General features: G+C 41.3%; 2 protein-coding genes across 3 annotated transcripts; one reads left to right on the top strand and one right to left on the bottom strand.

The window, feature by feature from the left end:
• Window positions 1-109: 109 nt before the first annotated feature.
• Window positions 110-5,472, top strand: LOC109992574 (serine protease HTRA2, mitochondrial). 2 transcript variants are annotated; one of them, XM_020645251.3, is made up of 8 exons: window positions 110-745; window positions 1,584-1,809; window positions 2,328-2,522; window positions 2,715-2,747; window positions 3,988-4,096; window positions 4,213-4,282; window positions 4,392-4,487; window positions 4,887-5,472. In XM_020645251.3, the coding sequence occupies exons 1-8, from the start codon at window positions 345-347 to the stop codon at window positions 5,050-5,052; spliced, it is 1,296 nt and encodes a 431-aa protein (XP_020500907.2). In that variant the 5' UTR covers window positions 110-344; the 3' UTR covers window positions 5,053-5,472. The 2 variants fall into 2 exon arrangements, with proteins under 2 accessions (XP_020500907.2, XP_065822300.1); XM_065966228.1 differs by having other exon boundaries at window positions 111-480; window positions 4,887-5,471.
• Window positions 5,473-5,586: 114 nt separating this feature from the next.
• hif1aa (hypoxia inducible factor 1 subunit alpha a) lies at window positions 5,587-19,843 on the bottom strand. The gene is made up of 15 exons (XM_020645249.3): window positions 19,544-19,843; window positions 11,522-11,712; window positions 10,964-11,115; window positions 10,679-10,763; window positions 9,930-10,039; window positions 9,216-9,418; window positions 8,935-9,041; window positions 8,654-8,801; window positions 8,222-8,529; window positions 7,914-8,113; window positions 7,674-7,796; window positions 7,299-7,555; window positions 7,112-7,211; window positions 6,929-7,019; window positions 5,587-6,762 (listed from the first exon to the last, which is right to left on the bottom strand). Exons 1-15 carry the CDS (start codon window positions 19,573-19,575, stop codon window positions 6,599-6,601), a joined length of 2,271 nt encoding a protein of 756 aa, XP_020500905.2. The 5' UTR covers window positions 19,576-19,843; the 3' UTR covers window positions 5,587-6,598.
• Between the last annotated feature and the right edge of the window lie 205 nt (window positions 19,844-20,048).

The raw sequence follows: 20,048 nt of genomic DNA, 5'->3' as shown, positions 1-20,048 counted from the left end.
TGCGGTTGTATGTTCATCCTCTTTAAGAGTTTGTACAAAATCTTTTGTACATGTTAAATTTGTCAATAAAGACGGTGAAAAAAAAAAACCCTTCGAAGAAGAAGTAGCTTACAGCGCATGCTTGCCTGAAAGTGACGTTTCCGGGTTAAGGTTGTCGCTTTCCTAGGTACATGTTTGTCACCTGATAGGGACCTATATCATAAAACGTCATAGTATATATTCCTTACGGATTATCTATTACTTTTAAGGAAAGCGGGGGTTGTGACAACAGCTGATGTCACCGGGAAACAAACAGCTGTTCAGCTGTTTCCAAAGTCTGACCGGTTTGACTGAAGTGATGCAACATGGCAGCAACTCCTCTAAATCGGTGTTTTCTGTCAGTGCTGAGGAGACACGCTCGGTGTCAGACCCGTGGATTTAACGGAAACTCGAGCCTTGGCAGCGGACCGTCGGTGGGATGGGACAGAAACAGAAACAGCGGTGGGGACAACAGTCGCTCTCCGGGGTTTACGACACTCTCTGTGGGTTTGGGACTGTGTGGTGCCGCGCTGCTCTACAGTCAAAGGGACAAACACTCAAAGGACAGAGACGCTTCTGTGTCTGTGCGGGTTTTAGAACTCATTCTCCCATCAGCTCTTTGTGCCTCTCCATTCAAACCTGACAGCCCCCGGTATAAATACAACTTCATTGCAGATGTAGTCGAAAAGTCCACTCCAGCTGTCGTTTACATTGAAATCGTGGGCAGGTAAGTTGACTGGAAAGCTGCCATGTGGAATAACTAAAATGTAAACACAAATATTTCTCTACAGTCTCTGAACCAAATAGGAAATGTTGCTCTGTCCTAAGTGTCTAAATGTACCTTAGATTTTAATCACAATGGGTAGCCTTAAATATCAAGGCATTATATACAGGAACAGAGATATGACAGCAAAATGCACACACTTCTAGTAACACTTATCAAATGAAAGAATGGGTTGATAACAGTGAAATATAAAAACATGCGCAGAGGCGACATAGATGAGATTATTTCAGGCCATATGATCCGTGTGTTACATAAGAAAGTTTGAAGATCTGACTGTGATGACTTTATTTTCCTTTCAGTTGAAGTTTATCGTTCACCAGGTTAGATGACAAACGTGGATCATAATGTAACTGAGCTCAATCATTTTGCCTATCCACCCATACACATATAACTTATTATGAGAAGTGAAACAATCAAAACATTTCATTAAGTATTGTGAAACAGGAAAAATAAGGAACTGGTGTTTTTCTGTGAAGCTGGGGATGTGTATTATAGTGCGCTTCTTTAATGGATCATGTATGAAAAAGGTCGTCAAAATGATGTTGTTATTTTCTATCCAATACTCAGCTAATTCAACTCTTCAGTTTAACCTCAAGGGGCCTCCAGAGCCTCAGTGAGGGCACTGAGAGTCACTTTGGGCCTAACTCTATCTAGTGAATAAATGAGTGCTCATTATCATATGGTTTAATTATCAGTCAACGTAATTAAGGTTTAGGTTTTTCTATCTTTCTAGATTAACTAAGCTAGTCAAGTCAATTCATCTGCCTGTGATGTTTTACAGACACCCATTTTCAGGACGAGAGGTCCCTGTGTCCAACGGCTCTGGGTTCATCATCAGCGGCTCTGGGTTCATCATCAGCAGCGATGGTCTCATCGTCACCAGCGCTCACGTTGTGGCCAACAAGAGAGGCGTGCGAGTGAAGCTCACAAACGGAGATGCGTACAACGCCACCGTGCAGGATGTTGATCCTGTGGCAGACATCGCCACCATCAAAATCACGCCGAGGGTGAGCAACAAAGAATCTCTTCAAAAGAAAATGAACGTGACTATTTAAAAAAAAAAAATCTTACCGGGTGCCCTTTTGCATCCATCACAAGAGCACAGAGAGGAAATCACTGCAACTGACACGGTCAACTAAATGAAGACAAGGCAATTTATTTCTACATGAAGCAATCCAAAGGGCTTCACAGAGTTCAAAACAATAAGATCAAAAAGGCTTAGAGAAGTATTTAATAGAAAAAGAAAGAACATACAGATCGGTTTCTTCACAAACGTGAAACCAGGGAATGGCCATTGTTTGATATCAAATCAACAAAAACAAAAAATCAAGCAGGGTTCTGTTTCCCTTATTGAAAAGACTTAGTGTCTGAAGGACTAAAGACTGATTCAACAAGTTAGTAAATGTAACTTAAAAAAAAATGAAATCGTGCAGAGCCAGAAAAGGCCGTTTTGTTCATGTGATACTGTATCTACGAGCAGTGAGGATACACTGCTGACTTGCTCTTTCTCCTCCCTGACTTGTAGAATCCTTTACCCACGCTCACCCTCGGCAAGTCCTGTGACATTCGACAAGGAGAGTTTGTGGTCGCCATGGGTAGCCCTTTTGCTTTAAAGAATACAATAACCTCAGGGATCGTGAGCTCAGTGCAGCGAGGCAGCAAGGAGCTGGGCCTGTCCAATCCCAACATGGACTACATCCAGACCGATGCAGCCATTGATGTGAGTGTTCTGCCCCAAGTTCAGAGTTAGAATTCTGTACAGTGGATTAGTTTATGCTCAAAGCTGTGTCATTTTCTTAAGACTGTGGGGAAAGTAAAACGTGATTGTTTTTCCACACTTTTTTTTTTTTTTAATACCTATATGATCAGATTTCCTGAATTTAAATGTTGTTGTTTTTTTTTTTTTTTGCAGTTTGGCAATTCTGGAGGTCCCCTCATTAACTTGGTGAGTTACTGTTCCTCTTTAAATGTTACTCATCTCATATATTATACTCTAGTTACTGATGTTTAGTCGCTGCTCAAAGAAATAAGAGAACACTTACATCACACATCAGATCTCGATGAACAGATTATTCAAATTGAAAATCTTTAGTGATGTCCATGGTATAATTTGTCGAGAACAAATAAACATAACATTGGTCAATGGAAACCAAAATCCTCTATCCATGGAGGGCAGGATTAGAGATCGTTAGGAAAATCAAAGGAAAAGTTCAAAATCACACGCCGGTTTTATCATGGCAACTCATAATGTGACTCAGTAGTGTGTCTGGCCCCTGCATGCCTGTATGCACTCCTGACAGTATCTGGATCATGCTCCTGATGGGTCAGCGGATGATGTCATGTGGGATCTCCTCCCAGACCTGGATCAGGGCATCAGTGAGCTCCAAAACAGTCTGTGGCGATACTTAGCAGCGTTGTATGCACCTATACATAAAGTCCTATGGGTGCTCAATTGGATATAAGTCAGGGGAACAAGAGGGATAGTCAATGACATCAATGCCTTCGTCATCCAGGAACTGCCTACTCACTCTTGCCACCAGCGTGAGGTTTGACAATGGCTCTGAGGATTTCATCCCAGTACCAAACAGCAGTCTCAGGGTACGTTTGGTTATGACATGGAGATCTGTGCAACCCTCTAAGGAGCCTCCCCAGACCATCACTGACCCACAGAAAAACCAGTGATGCCGCATGATACAGCCAGCACAATGTTCACCACTGGGTCTTCAGGCTCTTTCACGCCTGTCACATGTGCTCGGTATGAAACTACTCTGATCTGTGACGAGAACAGGGCACAAATTTGGGACCTGCCAATTCTAGTTTTCTTTGGCAAATGCCAATCTAGCTCCACTGTGCTGGTCAAAAGGCTCTTTCATGCTCTTCAGACTGTACTGGGAGACAAAGGCTAAATTGATTCACAATCACCAGTTCTTAACAAATGGACAGATTGATATATCAATTTAACTGACAATGACGAATGAGTGTTCCTGAGCAGCGTTCAGAAAAAGAACCTTCAGGTTTTGATCACACATTTTTTACATTTATGTGTTACCCAGCAACTGGATATATTGTTGCTATCAGGAGATCTGTGGGTGTTTCCCTGAGTCAGACTGAGGTGACAGGACTTTGTTCCAACACATATCGATGCACAACAACCAATCTGATTGTGTTATCCGCTCTCTACTCAGGACGGTGAAGTCATCGGTATAAACACCATGAAGGTCACTGCAGGAATCTCCTTTGCCATACCGTCAGATCGCGTCAGACTTTTCCTTGATAATGCAGAGAAGAAAAAGAGTAAGAATCAATTTTCTAAAACATTTTGTCTCTGTTGCATATTCGACGTGGCATCCGAAAATTCATAGGAAATCATTTATCTTTACACTTACATTTTTTTGTGTGCCTTCTTAAAGCATCGTGGTCCGGCGAGTCGCAGACGAAGCGGCGTTACATTGGCGTGATGATGCTAACGCTTACACAGAGGTAAATGCTTTACAAAAAGAAATGTCTGCAGTGTAACAGAGGTGATAATATCAAGACTGAAGCCACTTTGCCCAAAATAACTACTTTCTGATTTGTCCCCTGGCTTCAGCATCATTGCAGAGTTGAAGTTGAGAGACCCGTCCTTTCCGGATGTGACACACGGCATCCTGATTCACAAAGTGATCATGGGCTCACCGGCGAACAGGTAAGCAGAGGAACTGACCTGATGGACAGTTGTTGCTCACGTCAGATCAATAAATCCTGTATAACTTAGCAGACTTATATTGGCGGCTTTATGCATCATTCACAGACACTGCATGATATGTTTTGTAGTTAGAGTTATATGTAGAAGCTGACATTTTCTAACTAATAGAAATCCCGCCTAAAATGCATTTTGATGTGTTTACAAAGTGCTTTTGAAATAAAAATGCACCCAAGATAGAATTGTCTCTTAAAAAACAATGTTTTTGAACATCATTTTTTTTAAGTGAGTTTTGGGTGTATCCTGCATGTTGTACAGGAAACCTCCAGTTAGTTTTCCTCGCATCATGAAGCGTGAATGAGAGGTTGCTACTAATCAGCCGTATTGTCGTTCTCGTCTCAGAGCAGGCATGCTGCCAGGAGATATCGTGTTGGAGATCAACGGAGTGAAAGTGAACACCTCAGAGGAGATCTACCAGACCGTCCGCAGTAGCGATCAAATCACCATGGTGGTGCAACGAGGACATGAGCTGCTGCAGCTCCATATGACTCCAGAGTACACAGAGTGACACTGAGCATATCGTTTCTGTGTCTGTTGAGTAAAAGGACAAATGGACGTATGACTAATTCATGGAAAAAAAGAGAACACTGTAAAACATGTTTGACAGTTTGATTACCGGCTTAGTTTTATCAATGGAACAAGCTCCAGTATTTGTAGGTTGAATTACTTGTTTAAACCACAACAGAACTGAGAGCAGTAAGACTGTGGTGACAGCATAATGTCAAGGTTAAGGTGGATTTGTGTCGTATTTATGTTCAAGTTTTGCCTGGTTTAATACATCTCTAAAGCTGCCTCTCTAAATGTCTTATGGCTGTAATCAACGGCATTTCTACAATTCAAACATGAACCTTCCAGCACCTACGGACATGAGTAATGCTGCAGTATATATTCATAGTTTTTCAATGAGTAAAATAAAGAAAATGTGTTTTCTACCTTACAAAAAAAAAAGTGGTTTCTTTCTGTAAAAGTAGCAAAATGTGCATAAGGCAATATAATAGATGTAGTATTTGTAAACCACAAATGAAGGAAAGCTGAAACAATGCACTTTATTAAAGCCATTTAATGTTAGACAGCAACAAGAAGCATGAGAGACCCAACAATATGTTACGGATCAATGGTTTGAACCTGACTACCATTAACTGAGCAAACGAGTCTGATGACTCCTGATGATGATCACGGGTCAAATATGGAGCACTGAGATCCCTCTTATGTTAACTGACTGTTTCGAGTATGTCACACATTTAAAACCAAAAACACAAGTTCACTTGATGTTAAAAGAAAAAATCCAATAGTGCATGAAGAGAAGCAACAGAAGATGAAGTTACTCTTGGCGTGAGAGTAAGAGTCAAAGCTGTGAAGTCAAAGTGAGAACATTAAAATGTTCCTGGTATATGTACAGTAGCACACTTACAGTAAAGTAATACAGTGACATGTACTGGACTGCTACACAATTAAATGCATTTATCTCAAAGACGTATATCTATTAAATGGAGATAAACATTAAAACCGTTTAAGGTTTAAACAACATGTTCATACTTCTGGACTAAAGACATCTGGTTAGGTACGAGTACTACAACATACAAGTATGGGAGGGAAAAATAAAATTGTTCAAATCCCATTAAAATGACTTTAAAAAGGCTTAATATATATTGCTGGTAATATTTATCTTTTTAAGAAAATATAAATTGTGCGACTGAAGCTTACAATACACTGCTGGCAGTTCTGTGGTGACCTGCTGGAAGAGGGTCACATGTAGAGGCGCTGTGTGCTGAGAGACTCCCCGGAGGAGAGACAAAAAAAAAAAAATAGGACAACAATTGGACATCTCATGATGCCTGAATCCCTTGCACCAAAAACCCAGATGCTGCTATGGTGTTTGTCACGGTGGAATGCTGCAGATATCACATGATGTGCACAAACAGCAGCCAAACTAAAGTCAAACTCATACACATACATAAATAAGGGGTAGAGGGGTGGGGTTAGGTGGGGGTCTTGGAGAGGGGAGAAATTGTAGTGTCCAGTATAGTTCAGCAGTGAGCAAGCTAAGCTTTGACTCAGTTGACGTGGTCCAGAGCGCGCAGCAGCTCCTCCCCCTGCAGCAGGTACTGACGACCCTGTAAGGGGGCGTTGACCTCGCAGTCGTAGCGGGTGAGCTGTGGCAGGGTGAAAGGGGAACTGGAGCCTTCTGACGTGCTACCCAGCAGACGACACGCCATATCTAAAAAAAATATATAAATAACAGTTATGCTTCTGTTGATTTCATGTTTCATGGCTGTTGGAATGATTAATATAGCCTCTGTACATGGGGCACACGCTCTAACCACTGAGCCAAACCCTGCACCCCAACATCCGGAAAAAATGTATTACAGAATGAGTTTGATCACCTGAAGGCAGCAGAAGTATGGTGGTAGTTGTTTCCGACTCTGAGGGCTTCAGCTTCTTGCCCTGCTCCAGTTGTTCGGGGGGCAGAGCTCCCTGGAATGATGATCAAAAACAAACACTCAAACTCACCATCAGTAAAGTGGTATATATATAAACCAATGCTTGGGCAGATGTAGAAGACTAACCTGTCCAATCATCTGTTTTAAGTCGCCCAGTTTTCGTTTACGCTGTGTGTTCTGAGCTGCCAGGGTCCTAAGAGACACTTCTTTGTCCACTTGTGGGGTCCTGCAGCACGGTAAAAAATAATTAGCTTATCAAAGTACCTACATAAGACAGCAACAAATATGCACTACTCTAACAATAAAAATGTACCTCTTGGAAATGATGCTGGCAAAATGAGGGGCGTTTACTGGCTCAGGTGGAGCTGGTGAAGCGGTGCGGCTGTTTGGTGCACTGAATGGGGAACTGGGATAGCTGTGGATGTCCTTTGCGACGCTGACTGGAGGACTCTCAAGGGCTTTGACTGGTCCACAGGACAGAGGCTCATCTGGGCTCAGACTGCGCAGCTGGAAGTCATCGTCCATTGGGATGTAGGGCGCCAACATCTCCAGATCTAATCCTTCCATTGCCTTCAAGAAAGAAAATGGGTAAATCACTATACAGAGAGAATCTCAGTCTTATTGAGCATGAATGACTTTGATTTAAATGCAGTTAATGCAGTTCTACAGAATCTGCTGACATAATTACCTGTGTGTTGAAGGGGGTCTTGGGCTCTGGATCAATGGCAAACAGCTTCTCTACCAAGTCTAGTTTGAAATCTGAGCTCATCTCCGAATCCATGGGGAAACAAAAATCCAATGGACTGCCAGCCTTAAGAGAACAGAAGTCACAGGTCAACCCCCCTCTCAATACAGAGTAGTTAGTGGATAATAAAGCTGATCACCTCCACTGCAACAAAAAAAATAACAGTTTTGGCCCCTGTCTTACCTCTGAGGAGCTGTGGCTGGTCTCTGTAGAGGATGAGGCTGCTGTGTAGGTCTCAGCTTTTGCATCCTTAGAGGTGCTGTTGACAAGGAGAGGCTCACTGGACGGCAGAGGAGAGAGAGGCAGGGCCAGCTTGTCACTGGTGGAGGGAAGCATGACATCATTGTAGAGAGGGACTTCCTTCAGCAGCTGGATCTCTGAATCTGAACCAGAAGACAGAGGGAAGTCAAAATGGGTTCATGCAGGACATTAACCTTTTTTTTGGGGGGGGGGGGGGGGGGGGGTCTAAACGTGTGTATATGAGCACAAACCAGGGCAGCTGAAGTCCAGGGAGATGATTGTGTCTCCGGCGGCAGGTGCTAGCAGGGTGAGGGCCTCAGGCTCTTCTTTTAGCTGGTCATACAGGCTGGGCAGCGGCTGGACCTCTACTGTTGGTGTGAACAGATTGACCCCATCCAGCTCAGGCTTCTTCTCCTCCTCTTTCTGTGGGGTTGGAGAAATGTCTGACTGGCTGCTCTCGACATCAGCCTTTTCTTCCTCCTGCTGCTGCTCCTCTTTTATCGACTTCACATCCTCAGTCTGCTCCAAAGAGAAGATGAGTTTCTCCTCCTGGATGCCACTGCAACAAAGTAATGCAGCTGTTAGAGTCCGTTAACAGAGGATTTTGTAGAATAATGAAATTGAATACCGAAACTTCCAAAAATTTCACATTTGTTTTTTTTTTTAACAGCTTGTTTTAGTACCTGAGCACAAAGTTGACACAGACGACACACTGTGGCTGAGAGTTCTTGTTGTTGTAGATCACAGTGGCTTGGGTTTCCACCCACACAAAGCCTCCCCTCTTAGCCAACATCCGGTACTGGCCTGTGGTGACCTGGCCCTTTGCAAACACTAACATTAAAGAGAAAAAAAAAAAACTTAAAACAGATTAAGACATATTGGGGAAAATCACTGCTGTCATTTATTGAGACTGTAAGTTAGTAAATTAAATCAATCCCTAAACATTAAGCAGTGTAATGCTTACAGTTGTGGTGAGTCTTTGTGAGATGGTCTGAGTCCAGAGCATGATAGTACTCATACACAGAACGGTTCAACAGCTCCTCTGGATCATAACCCATGAGCTCAGTGATCCTTAAACATTAAAAAAATATATACATCTATAAATTAAGCAAATAACAGATTAGGGCGAGTAAAGGACTTGTAGTGTAAAAACTGACCACTAGGTGGCTCTGTTTGACTATGCTAGTCCTAATTCAGTGAGTACTACGTTGAGCATATTATATTCACTAGCAGAGAGAAACTCACCTCTCGTCACAGTACGTGAACTTCATGTCCATTGTGTGGCGGCTGAGGAAGGTCTTGGTGTCCAGGGGGACCTCGATGTTGGAGGGGTGAGGGATGGGGTCACAGATCAGAACCAAGTAGGGGAAAGGCGGCTCCATCTGCTCATTGGAAGTCTCCTCAGTGTGGCTGTCGTATACCTGGACGTGACCCGAGCACTGGAGCACCTGCAAAGAGTGGAGGAGGAGGAGGATGCTACAATTTGAGCAGAAAGTAAAGACTCATATTGTTAACTTCATCTATACGTCCACAATGTTTATGTGCAAGTGTCAACTTAACAAGAAAAACAAGTCTTTGAAGTCATAAGGTGATGTTTGAAGCATATCATAGTTAATTTGTTAATCATTCAAGTTTCCCATCATGCTATAAGTTCATGACAAATTTCATTTATTTTTTTCTAAACGTCCCTACATCAATTAAAATGACTGATTAGTTCAATTATATCAAGACTAGCATGACGCTCCATTTCACTTTTCATTGATTTACTGCAGATGTATTGATCCCCTATGAACCGAAACAGATATCATTAGTGCTGCTTTTTAGTCTGAATGTATTAAATGTCGGCTTCCCTAACAAAACCAGTGTTAAAACACATATTACACATGAAAATGCTTAACATTAATAATTCAATTATTATAAATCATTCTAAAGTGAACTGTCATCAAGCCTGCTGCCTACCTTCCATGTGGCTGATTTGACATTGACAGTGCGGCCTCTGCTTGTGAGGGTGCATTTCATTCGGAGGAAGAAGCTGCGTTCTGTGCTTGGTTCCTTTGCCTTTTTGGAGCCTGAAATCACATGAGTAGGACGTGTGTCACACAGTGAAAGAGGAAACTAGTTTCTTATGTTGTCATTTCAAAGCTGCCCATTACAACTTCTTCTTTTTTACACTGTGTTGTGTTGTCGCCAACAGTTCATATTTGCATTTAGAGCAGCTATTTAGCTGTAAAGGCTCTGCACTGTGGTTATGTTCAACAGGGGAAATAAAGGAAGTGGAGCAGCCACTCGTTGTGGCTTAGATAATGTAAGTTCAAAATGACTGAGTGCAGTGCCTGACAAGAAAACCTGATGTGGCTTCAAATCATCAGCCATTCAAGAGAAATGATGTTATGAAGAACATTTCAGAAGACATAAATAAGAAGAAACACATAAACACACAAAGAGAGAAACGTTCAGTTGTGGAAGAAAAACAGGAAATGATCCAGTAATGCAGCGACTGTTCTAGAAACGTTGAGTGAAAACAAGACGACTCTAATAACTTACACCTCACAACTGAAGTGAAAAAACTGTTTTGACAATGTTGTAGTCTAAATCTGCCAGTTAAGAGTTAATCTGAGTAAATCTGTGTTTAATGGAGCATTGCCATCTTTCTCTTTCCTTTCGTGAGGTCTTATTAAGTGCAGCAGCTCCCAGTTGTTGTCTCTCACCTGTTCTGTGGACCAGCATCTCTCTCAGCTCCTCTTGGTCACAGGGATGTATGAAGTCAAACACACTGTGTCCTGTCAGGTCAAACTGCAGCAGAGAGGGAGACAACGTAAATACTTTATGTTAGTTTTGGTCGATATCCTGCAGGGACATTTTCATTTTCACAAAAGGCATCATGTTTAGGTAAACTTGTGTCCTACATGAAAATCTTTTGCCTCTTAAATCTGTTAGTGATCACAGTCACACTCTCTCTATTGCCCACACACAGCTGGTCAAAACACACCAACCTGTGCCAACCCCAGGCACTTGTTGACATTCTCGGACATATAGACCATATCTCCGTCTTCAGACAGCACCATGAGAAAACCCTCCAGAGCCTTCAGGTAGGAGCTGTTTAGCTGCTCATCAAGCTCTGTTTGTTCCTCTGCCATTGGCTCATCTGGAGGAGATAACAGAGAAGGAAATGAGAGAGAGAAAAATAAAAAAAAAAGGTAGAGAAAGAAAAGAAAAGCCTGAACAAAACTGGGACATCAATGGTCCTGTTCCAAATTGACATGTTTCGGGGAAGAACACTGCTAAACACAGACACTATGCTGTAACCACATGCATATCTGCAGAGGGATCTATATCTGTGTATGTGTCAGTCAATTTCCCAGAGAGTCTGACTCAGTGTTTAACCATCTTCCGCTGTTTTCTTCAAATTTCCGCAGCATCGTAGGCTCTGCTCACTTGTTTTCAACTCTGAATTTACCTACTTACACTCTATAAATTAAGACTTTACACACACTTGAAGACTCTGTAGGTAAGGTAACTTTTCACTTAAAGGTCAAACAACAGATACTGACCTGTGCTGAGCAGTTTCCTCATGCGCAAGTAACTGATAGTGAGCCTCATTATTGACGCCTTGTCGAGGCTGGAGCGGATGCTGTGGGGCAGGGGCAGCTCCTGGGCCAGCTCGTAGAACACCTCTGATTCCTTCCCACGCCGACATCGCGCTGCATCCCTCGACTTCTCCTTTCTCCGCTCGGCGCTCACTCTGCGGGAGACAGGAGGTGAAAGATCAGCGCCAGACTGGTCACAAACTGATTTGGATCCAACTATGCACACTACAAGCTCTGACATCCCTCCTCCCTGACTGAGAGTGTGTACAGAGTCTATCACTGGGGCTGCTGCAGCAGCTGGAGTCTGCTGTCTGTATCCCGACAGACTAATTTACATACATGGCTGTCTGCAACCATCTTATTGGCTTCTGACCAAAAGACGAGGAGACCAGCCCCTCAGAGCAATTGGCTAGATGGCCAGGCATGGATTCTCCTGTCTGTCTGTTGGTGCACAGCCAAGCTACACTGCCATACAAATCATCGTGACATTTATGAGCCTGGCTGAACCGGTGGACGAGGAGGGGTATGATCAAACTGGCACTAACACAGAGTGCACAGAACAACACTGACTTCTGGACACCTTCGACTAACAGGACAAAATAACTTTGGATGCATTTTCTGTTATTTTACACGAGCTTCCTTCTTACTGTGTGTTCTCGCTCTCCACTCAAGACCAAGAATTTATCAAGGCAGTTATCCAAGCTCTTCTTAATGGACTCTCACTCAGTCAACTTGAACCGGGAAAAAAACGTTGCTTTTAAGCTAAGCAAGCACTGGATTGTGTTTGTGAAACTCGCAGGACCACTCACATAAATAGTCTGGCCAAGTGTTTCACATAATTGCAATATCTATCCTGACGGCAGCAGGAGACTTTAATCTCTCTCACAGAGCACAACCTTGTGACCATGAATGCTTTGAAATAACACTGAACTTGAATAACAACAAAAAGACTGCAGACCAAAAGCCCTTGGCTTTGAAATGTACACCTAATCGAAATTGATCTGTTATGCACTTACAGCATGGACCGAGGCCATGTTGTTATTTATGGATCTAAAACAAGAAAATTGACCAGTTAAATAAATGTAGCTGGCAGTGTACCAATTCATCTTGCAGAGCTGCACACAGATTTTTCATAATGCAGAGAGGTTTAGGGAAGCATTCAGGTTTGAAAAAAAAATAATTTCACAATGAGCCCTGAGTGTGGACATTACATAAGCTTAAGAATAATAACTATGAATGAGGTTTTAATGAGCACAGGAGAGTGTTCAAAGTACTGACATAAACTTTTAATAATATAACCTTAAGTGAAAGAAATCTTAAACAATAACAAAAATGTCTGCACGTCTATGTTTAATTAAGTTAACAAGAAACAAAAAGCCTCCTCCTGTTAGACGTTTATGTGTACTCAATCCAAACAAGCCCTATTGTATACACTGCACTCATGTTTGACCATTAGTCAATACACATGTACAAACATTTACATTATCCTCTCTCAGCCCTGTGGACCATCTGATCATAGTATTATGCAACAAGTCCTGATTTGTATCGACACATCTGTTTTCAAGTCCACTTCAGTGTGGGCTGACGACCAACCTAAACTATGTTAGAAGAATCAAAAGACCACAAATGATTTAAAAGATATAGTACACTGGAAACCCAGTGACAGAGTCCTCTTATTAGGCTACTGGCTAAGCTTCTGATGAGCTAATGACAGACACAATTCCTTTGTAGGCACTGGATCCCATCATGTCACATGACCTTATGCAAATCCTGTTTAAATAAGGCTAAGCCGTGGTTCTCCATAGGTAAAAAAAGAAGATAGATGACTGGATTCAACATGACAGACAGCAAAGTGTATATAGAAATTCAAAGCAATGTATACATCTTTTGAAAATAATGCTTTGTACTCACTTTTGTGATTTCAGTGGAATACAAGACTGTACGGCATGATTTAAAAAGTGGAATTTTAGCTATCCTACCCACAATGACTATTTATAAACTTTCTAACCCCGAGAAATCAGCATTCCTTCTTTAACATGAAATATGCAATGAAAACAAAACAGATCCCTTGACGTTAAAACAAAGGCCAGCAGAGAGGCCACTGTTACATAACACTAATGCACATGGCCATGCATGCCCTGCAGCGCCCTGCTCCACATGCCTCCCTGCGTAGTTTGCCGTTTAATTAATTACACTTTGTTTTGTTTTTTTTCTAATAAGAATGAGTGCTGCTATGAAAAAAAAAAAAACGATAATGAACAAGTGGATTGGAGGGTAAGAGAAAACAATGTACAATACAAATCACTCTAGGGTTACCAGAGTGGCTTGTTTTAGTTACCAGGCGCTGACCTATTTCCATAGAGAAATGTTCTCACTATCTGTCAGCTCTGTTTAGTGTGAGAGTAAATAATCTCATCTGTTATGTAATCCAGTCCAAAGAAACAACACAACTAAAACTGTGTGCAGAATGGGAGGAAAAGCAAAGAAATGCTCTGCTGAAATAAGAGATGCAACAATTCATATCATAATAAACCGCTCAGTACGGCGTCCCCGTTTCAATGTGCGCTTGTAAATTGCGGCTTTTCAGTTTTCGTACAATGCGTAAAATGAGCTTCCATGCATTTGATTGATCTCTGAAATGGCTCTGTTTGTGTGTGCTGTGAGCCCATGCGCTGGGATAAGGAGCATAAGGACAAGGAAGAGAAAGTGGTGAAAATATATAGCCTGAATACATTTAGTTTTGTCTTCCTATTTGCACAGTGGGTCTACATGGCACGACTTCAACCCTGTTTTCTTTTTTACGAAGACTATACACCACCGTACACCATGTGTCTATAAAATGTCTATAAAAAGATAAGTTGTTCTGCTTAAAAGTAAAATACAGAAATACTTTAGGAATAAATACAAATATTTTTTAACCCCTTGCTGTTCTTGTAAAAATTGTCTGAAACACCAAAGAATGGCATACCAAAAAAACACCAACAGCCCGTGCCGTCAGAATAAAACTTTAAAACTGTGACCAAAAAAACGAGATACATTGAACCGTGGGCTGTCTATGCTGAAATTAAAGCTTTTCGGACAGACTAATGAAGCCTTAGTGTGTTAATAATATAGAAAACATGAAGTTACATTATTGAGAGCAGCATTGTAGCAAACTAAATAAAAGAACTGTGTAATAAAAAAGGTTTGATATCTTCGATGGATCCTGTCCATCAGCGGCAACAATTCACCCTGACATAAAAACATACAACAATATCAGCCTGCAGGGCTACTACCATCAGGGCAAAAGCCATGATGGTAATAGACGTGTTTTACAGCCATGAAATTCTGTTAGCCTGAATGGCTTTCATCAGTCTGTGGTCTTTTCAGCTTCGCTTGATTTGTTTTGTGTTTGTATGGGCCATGTGGCTGTGATGATGCAAAGGCTGCTGAAATGTAGCAGGGGGGACTAGTAAATCTGAAAACTAAGATAATAACTGTGAGAGAATATTCAGACTCGACTCCTGGAACGGACCCACAACAATTCATTAAATGCAATCCACATGAAAGCACATTCACAAGTGGCAAACTTTGGATACCAAAATGTAAAGCAACACAGACAGAGGCATAAAAATAGTGCCATGTCAAATAGAATGAGAACAAGCACCAAGTGAGTCATTTCACAAAAAACCCTATATTAAATGCACAACTTATGAGGGGAAATAAACATGTTTACATCCTGGTTAACCCCCCTCTGCCATGACATGAACAGCTACCCTTATAAATACAACCTTATTCTTTAGAAGCAGATGTTGCACATCTTATTAACTAGAAAACATCTTACCCTTGGTTATCATAGACTGTAAAGCTGTCAAAGCTTGTTGTATATACAGCATGCAGTAATCACATAAGACCTGTGTCATAAACAGCCTTTCATATCCTTTAATAACAGAGTATGCTTTGAGTGTTTGCAGACAGCCAATGCTCATTTCCAGCTTCAACTCACCCAGTGTGGATTGTACAAATCTTACTCAAACCAACTAAGAATTGTACTTCCTAAAACTTTCTGTGTGTTGCCTAATAGAAGGCTTCATCTCTGAAGTGTGTTCAATGATAAAAGGGGACTTTGGAGAGTTTTAAATACTACCTTTAGATAAGAGTGACTCTGTATGACCGACTGACTGGAGGATTCATTCAGACCAGCTGCAATGCGAGTCTGCAGGGAATGAGTTTATCCAGCGAAAAGTATTTAAGCTTGTTTCTCACTAAAACCTACTAAGATGAGATTTTAACTGCTTATGAAACAGTCTCATGTTCCCGATGCCTCTGTATAACTCACAAAAGCAAACAAGACAATCCGCTTAATTATGACTAAGAGTCCATAGTTAACACCCGCAAAGCGCCAAATGCTGGTAGAGTTTCCGTTTGGCGAGTACATTTCAGAAGGCACACCACAGGGAGTGTAAATGTTTTACCCAACAGTCATGTATGAAAACTATGCTGCAAATTAAGTGTTAACTACTTTCTCCTGTTCCCTCTTTCTGGTGGCTATATGACGGAGCATCACGGGGATACACATATAAACACTGAATATATAGCACACGCTAAATGCACGTTCCACTTTTCCAACACGCGCGTCAGGAGCAGTCAGAGATACACACACGTCCAATAATGAACAGTTTGCTTATATTAAGTGTTTAACATTGCCAGTGCTAAGATAAGAGATTAAAAACGTGTTTTTGTGAATTAAAGCAGGTCAATTATTCTCAGATTAATTTTTGTTTTGAGGTTGTAAGGTTGTAATGCAGGAGGGTCCAGAGGGGAGCAGGGGGGTCTGGGCAGTGTGACACTACTACCAAAAAAAAAGGCGAGCAAATATATTTATAATTTCTCAATTTCCTGATCTGATAAAATTATCCAATCCGCGATTTAAATGGACTGTAACAAAGGTGTATGCGACACCAAAACATAATTGATTATTTTGGCCAGTAAAAAATATACTTGGCAGGTGAATTTCTTCATCCACCCGAACGTCACTTCTGACAAAGCAATTTACAGCCTGTGACTCAAAGGGCCTTTGTTTACCTTTAACCCACACAGTGAGTAGTACGTTAGACACTTAAAAGGACACAGGAGGAGAGTGTACTCTACAGGACAGGAGCAGCAGGGAATTAAGAGTCACGACCATGAGTCAAAAAGAATAATCCTTAAAGCATCTTTATAACTCATCGCAAGGGAAAGACTTTAGACCTCTAATCTTATTAATGCAAAGAGCTCGGCTTATACATTTAGACAACATTCAAAGTTATAAACTTCCTCTACACTGCTCACCTCTCGCCTTTTAACATGTTTACTGAGATGAAGGCAAAACTTAGCTATCACTGAATTTCAAAAATGGATTTTCTTCAGCAGGACCTTAATGCTACTTTTGGAAATTCAACACCGTGTCAGGAACACCATTAATAAACATGAATAAACATTAACAAACATCACTAATAAAGACAGAGGCCAAGTCCATACCTCTTAAGTTCAGTTATGAGTCCACATTCATGTATGAAAAAGTCAACTTACAACATTCTGAAATGTGCATTATGCTGAAAACATGATTTATGGAGGTATTGTTTTCATATTTCCTTCCTTGCACTGTTGCTTCCTTCGTCAGTCCTCACAATTACAGCTAAGACGTTTCCAACTGTTTCCTTTCTGTTTTAAACCTGAAACACATCACTCTGCATTTTTCTGAACACAGAAACGCTTGATAGAGGAAAAGCTGTGATCGTATTGCTTGTTCAAACGAGAGTCACAAAATCACAAAACATAAATCAAGAAAAATGTGTGCACAGACAAAACATACCGATGCCCTGCACTTGCAAGTTTGTTTTTCAAGTTCAAACTAGCCTCACACAAGTGGGTATTGTACTTGAGTGTCTCAGGGCAGGCTGCAAACTGCAGCCAATGATTCTGTACACACAGTTGGCCACTCCTATTGACGTCAAGCCTGGGTGATTAAGAGATGAGACAGAAATAATACCAAGGCACCTCACAGAGACGAGCCAAGTCTGAATCAAACCAGGCCACAACTTCGGATTTCCTTTCTTTTTCTTTTTTTAAAGTTGACACCAGAAAAAAAATGTTTTGACTCCTTAACTAGACCTACACTGGACAGAGTGCTGAATTTAAATTGGTATGGCACAAGAGCTACAGGCAAATCACTTTTCTTAACTCTGAGTCCACAAATCTGATTGTTTTTCTCCAAACCGTGACGACAAGTTAAAAAGAACATCGACAACAACACAAACAGGATGTAACACACAGGGCCCATGTTGAATAATCGATCCAAAAGTAATATTCCACTTAAACTAACAAATTAAACACCTGTTATTGTTTTGTCAAGCCTCTTGTATCTTGATATATTGTTGAAAAAAATAGAAGTGCACCCTCTGTATTTGAAATGTTAAGACAATATGAACTTTTTACACCAGGATCTGATAACTAGCATATGAGTCTCTAAACTGTTGCTCTAAACCAACAAAATTATTTTAATGCAAAAATGTACAGCTATCACAAAGTCCCCAGTGAACTTTTATAACGAGCGCCCCATGTACAGAGGCTACAGCCCTTAACCGTGGGTTCAAATCCCACCTCTGCCCTTTGCTGCATGTCATCCCCACTCTCTCACCTCCTAACATTTCCTGTCTCTCTAAAGCTGTCGTTTTTTTGATTCGACATAACTTTTCGGTTCTAGATCCAGCACCCACTTAGGAAAGTGGGTGTCTTTTTTTTATTTATTTATCCAAAATAGGACAGATCTGAGGACAAGTTCGTCATCTGCATGTTTAATTTATTTTTAAATGAAAGAAATGACCCGATCATTACTGCAGCTAAGAGTCTGAGCATGCACGGGAAAATGTTCCTATTCTCCAGCAAAATACTTTTTACTGTGTTTTCACACAAATGTGTCAAAAATCAGCTTAAAGGGTCATCAGTGGCCTAGTGGTTAGTTTGGGTGGCCCCAATACCTACACATCAAGTCCATGAACAGTCCTGCCAGACTTGATAAACTATTTTACTCAATGACCTGACTGACTTACACACCACTTCTCTCTATGGTAACTACGGGTTTCTAAAATGTCTTATTACCTGTGTGTGTGTGTGTGTGTGTGTGTGTGTGTGTGTCTTTCATGCTAGATAAAGCAACCTGGTGTTGTCTTACTCATATCCTATCATGGCTTCAATGATTTTCAGAACACTTCTCTGAATTAGTTTCTCGGAAATAAACATGAAACTGAGTCTTGGTTTAAAAAACGTGTAAACAATGCGGGAGAAAAGCAAGTTCAGTGGGTGAAAACGTTTTTGAAAAGCAACCACTGACTACTCCCAACAAAGTTATACAAATAAACACTATCATGCGTTGCCTGTATCTGTACTACGTTTGTCAGCTTGAGACAATTCAAAGCAGCTTCACCATCAAACCCTCAAACATTTCATCAGAAACTTGACGCCCAGATCCAGCTGCTCACATGAGCTCTGGCAACTTTCCCAGAAAACTGTCAATTCCCACACATTAAAAACATTACACGACCTGACATCAACCAAAACAAGAGCAAATTCAAAACAAAGGTTAGCAAACATAAAACTTAGGATGTCTCTACACCGATCACAAACACAACCGTGTAGCTGCCACTGTCGGCTTGACTTCACATGCATGTCGAAATACTTTTAATGAAGGTTAATAACAAATAAAAAACACCAGTCAGATACGCTGTGTCCTTTAATACGCGACAGTCCTCATCATCTTTATGACAGTTAGCTAGTTAGCTGTGCTAGCCGCCTGCTAACGATAACAGCGTCGCTCGTTCACGCAATTCTCTGTCGAAAAACATGCTAAACTAAAAGGTTAACTTTGAAATAAAGCCCACAATAGCAACACAATGAAGGGATGTTAATTCAATGCAGAGCCCGTAGTCGTTAAGTTAAGTCGGTTTGTAAACAACCATATAGCCTTACCTTTTCTTTTCTGGTACAGTTCCTGTGTCCATGTCAGGACGAAACGACCTGAGTTGAGTCTCTCTATCGATATCAAGGAGTATCCGGGCCCCGTCGAGGAAACAACTAAAATCCCACCAGTTTTCAATTATATTTACCTGTTAATCCTCGAGTTACATACAAGAACTCGCTGTGTAGATTTAGTATAAAAAAATAAAAATAATAATAATAAGCTTTCATCCGCTAAATCGGCCCATTCGTCGGGCTGTTCTTCAAAGATAGTGCCACGCTGGTGAGAGGTTGCGAGAGGAGACACTCAGACAATCACCGTGGAGGATCACTGGCCCCGCCCCCTCCCCCTGCCTCAGCGGGCACGCGCAGTCACATGCTTGTACCGTCGAGGACGCGCACAAAAAATATGCAACACAGAGAAAAAAACATTCTTAATTTTAAAAGGCCCACTTGCACGCACTACATTAAAACAAATGTGTATCTCAGTAAATGGAGTTAAATCATGGAATTCTCT

Source organism: Labrus bergylta, chromosome 18 (genome assembly GCF_963930695.1).
Source record: "Labrus bergylta chromosome 18, fLabBer1.1, whole genome shotgun sequence".
In the NCBI taxonomy this organism is placed as follows: domain Eukaryota; kingdom Metazoa; phylum Chordata; class Actinopteri; order Labriformes; family Labridae; genus Labrus; species Labrus bergylta.
This window is presented reverse-complemented; position numbering and strand designations above follow the sequence as displayed.

Bases quoted from the DNA above. Each gene is read 5' to 3' on its own strand.
- hif1aa (XM_020645249.3), bottom strand. From the start codon at position 19,575: ATGGACACAGGAACTGTACCAGAAAAGAAAAG. The intron at 7,797-7,913 runs GTAAGACAGGGG...TGTTCTCTTAAG, and splicing joins CCAGCCACAGCTCCTCAGAG to GCTGGCAGTCCATTGGATTT. The intron at 7,212-7,298 runs GTACATTTTTAT...ACCGTGCTGCAG, and splicing joins GCCAGCATCATTTCCAAGAG to GACCCCACAAGTGGACAAAG.
- LOC109992574 (XM_020645251.3), top strand. From the start codon at position 345: ATGGCAGCAACTCCTCTAAATCGGTGTTTTCTGTCAGTGCTGAGGAGA. The intron at 746-1,583 runs GTAAGTTGACTG...GATGTTTTACAG, and splicing joins TACATTGAAATCGTGGGCAG to ACACCCATTTTCAGGACGAG. The intron at 2,523-2,714 runs GTGAGTGTTCTG...TTTTTTTTGCAG, and splicing joins AGACCGATGCAGCCATTGAT to TTTGGCAATTCTGGAGGTCC.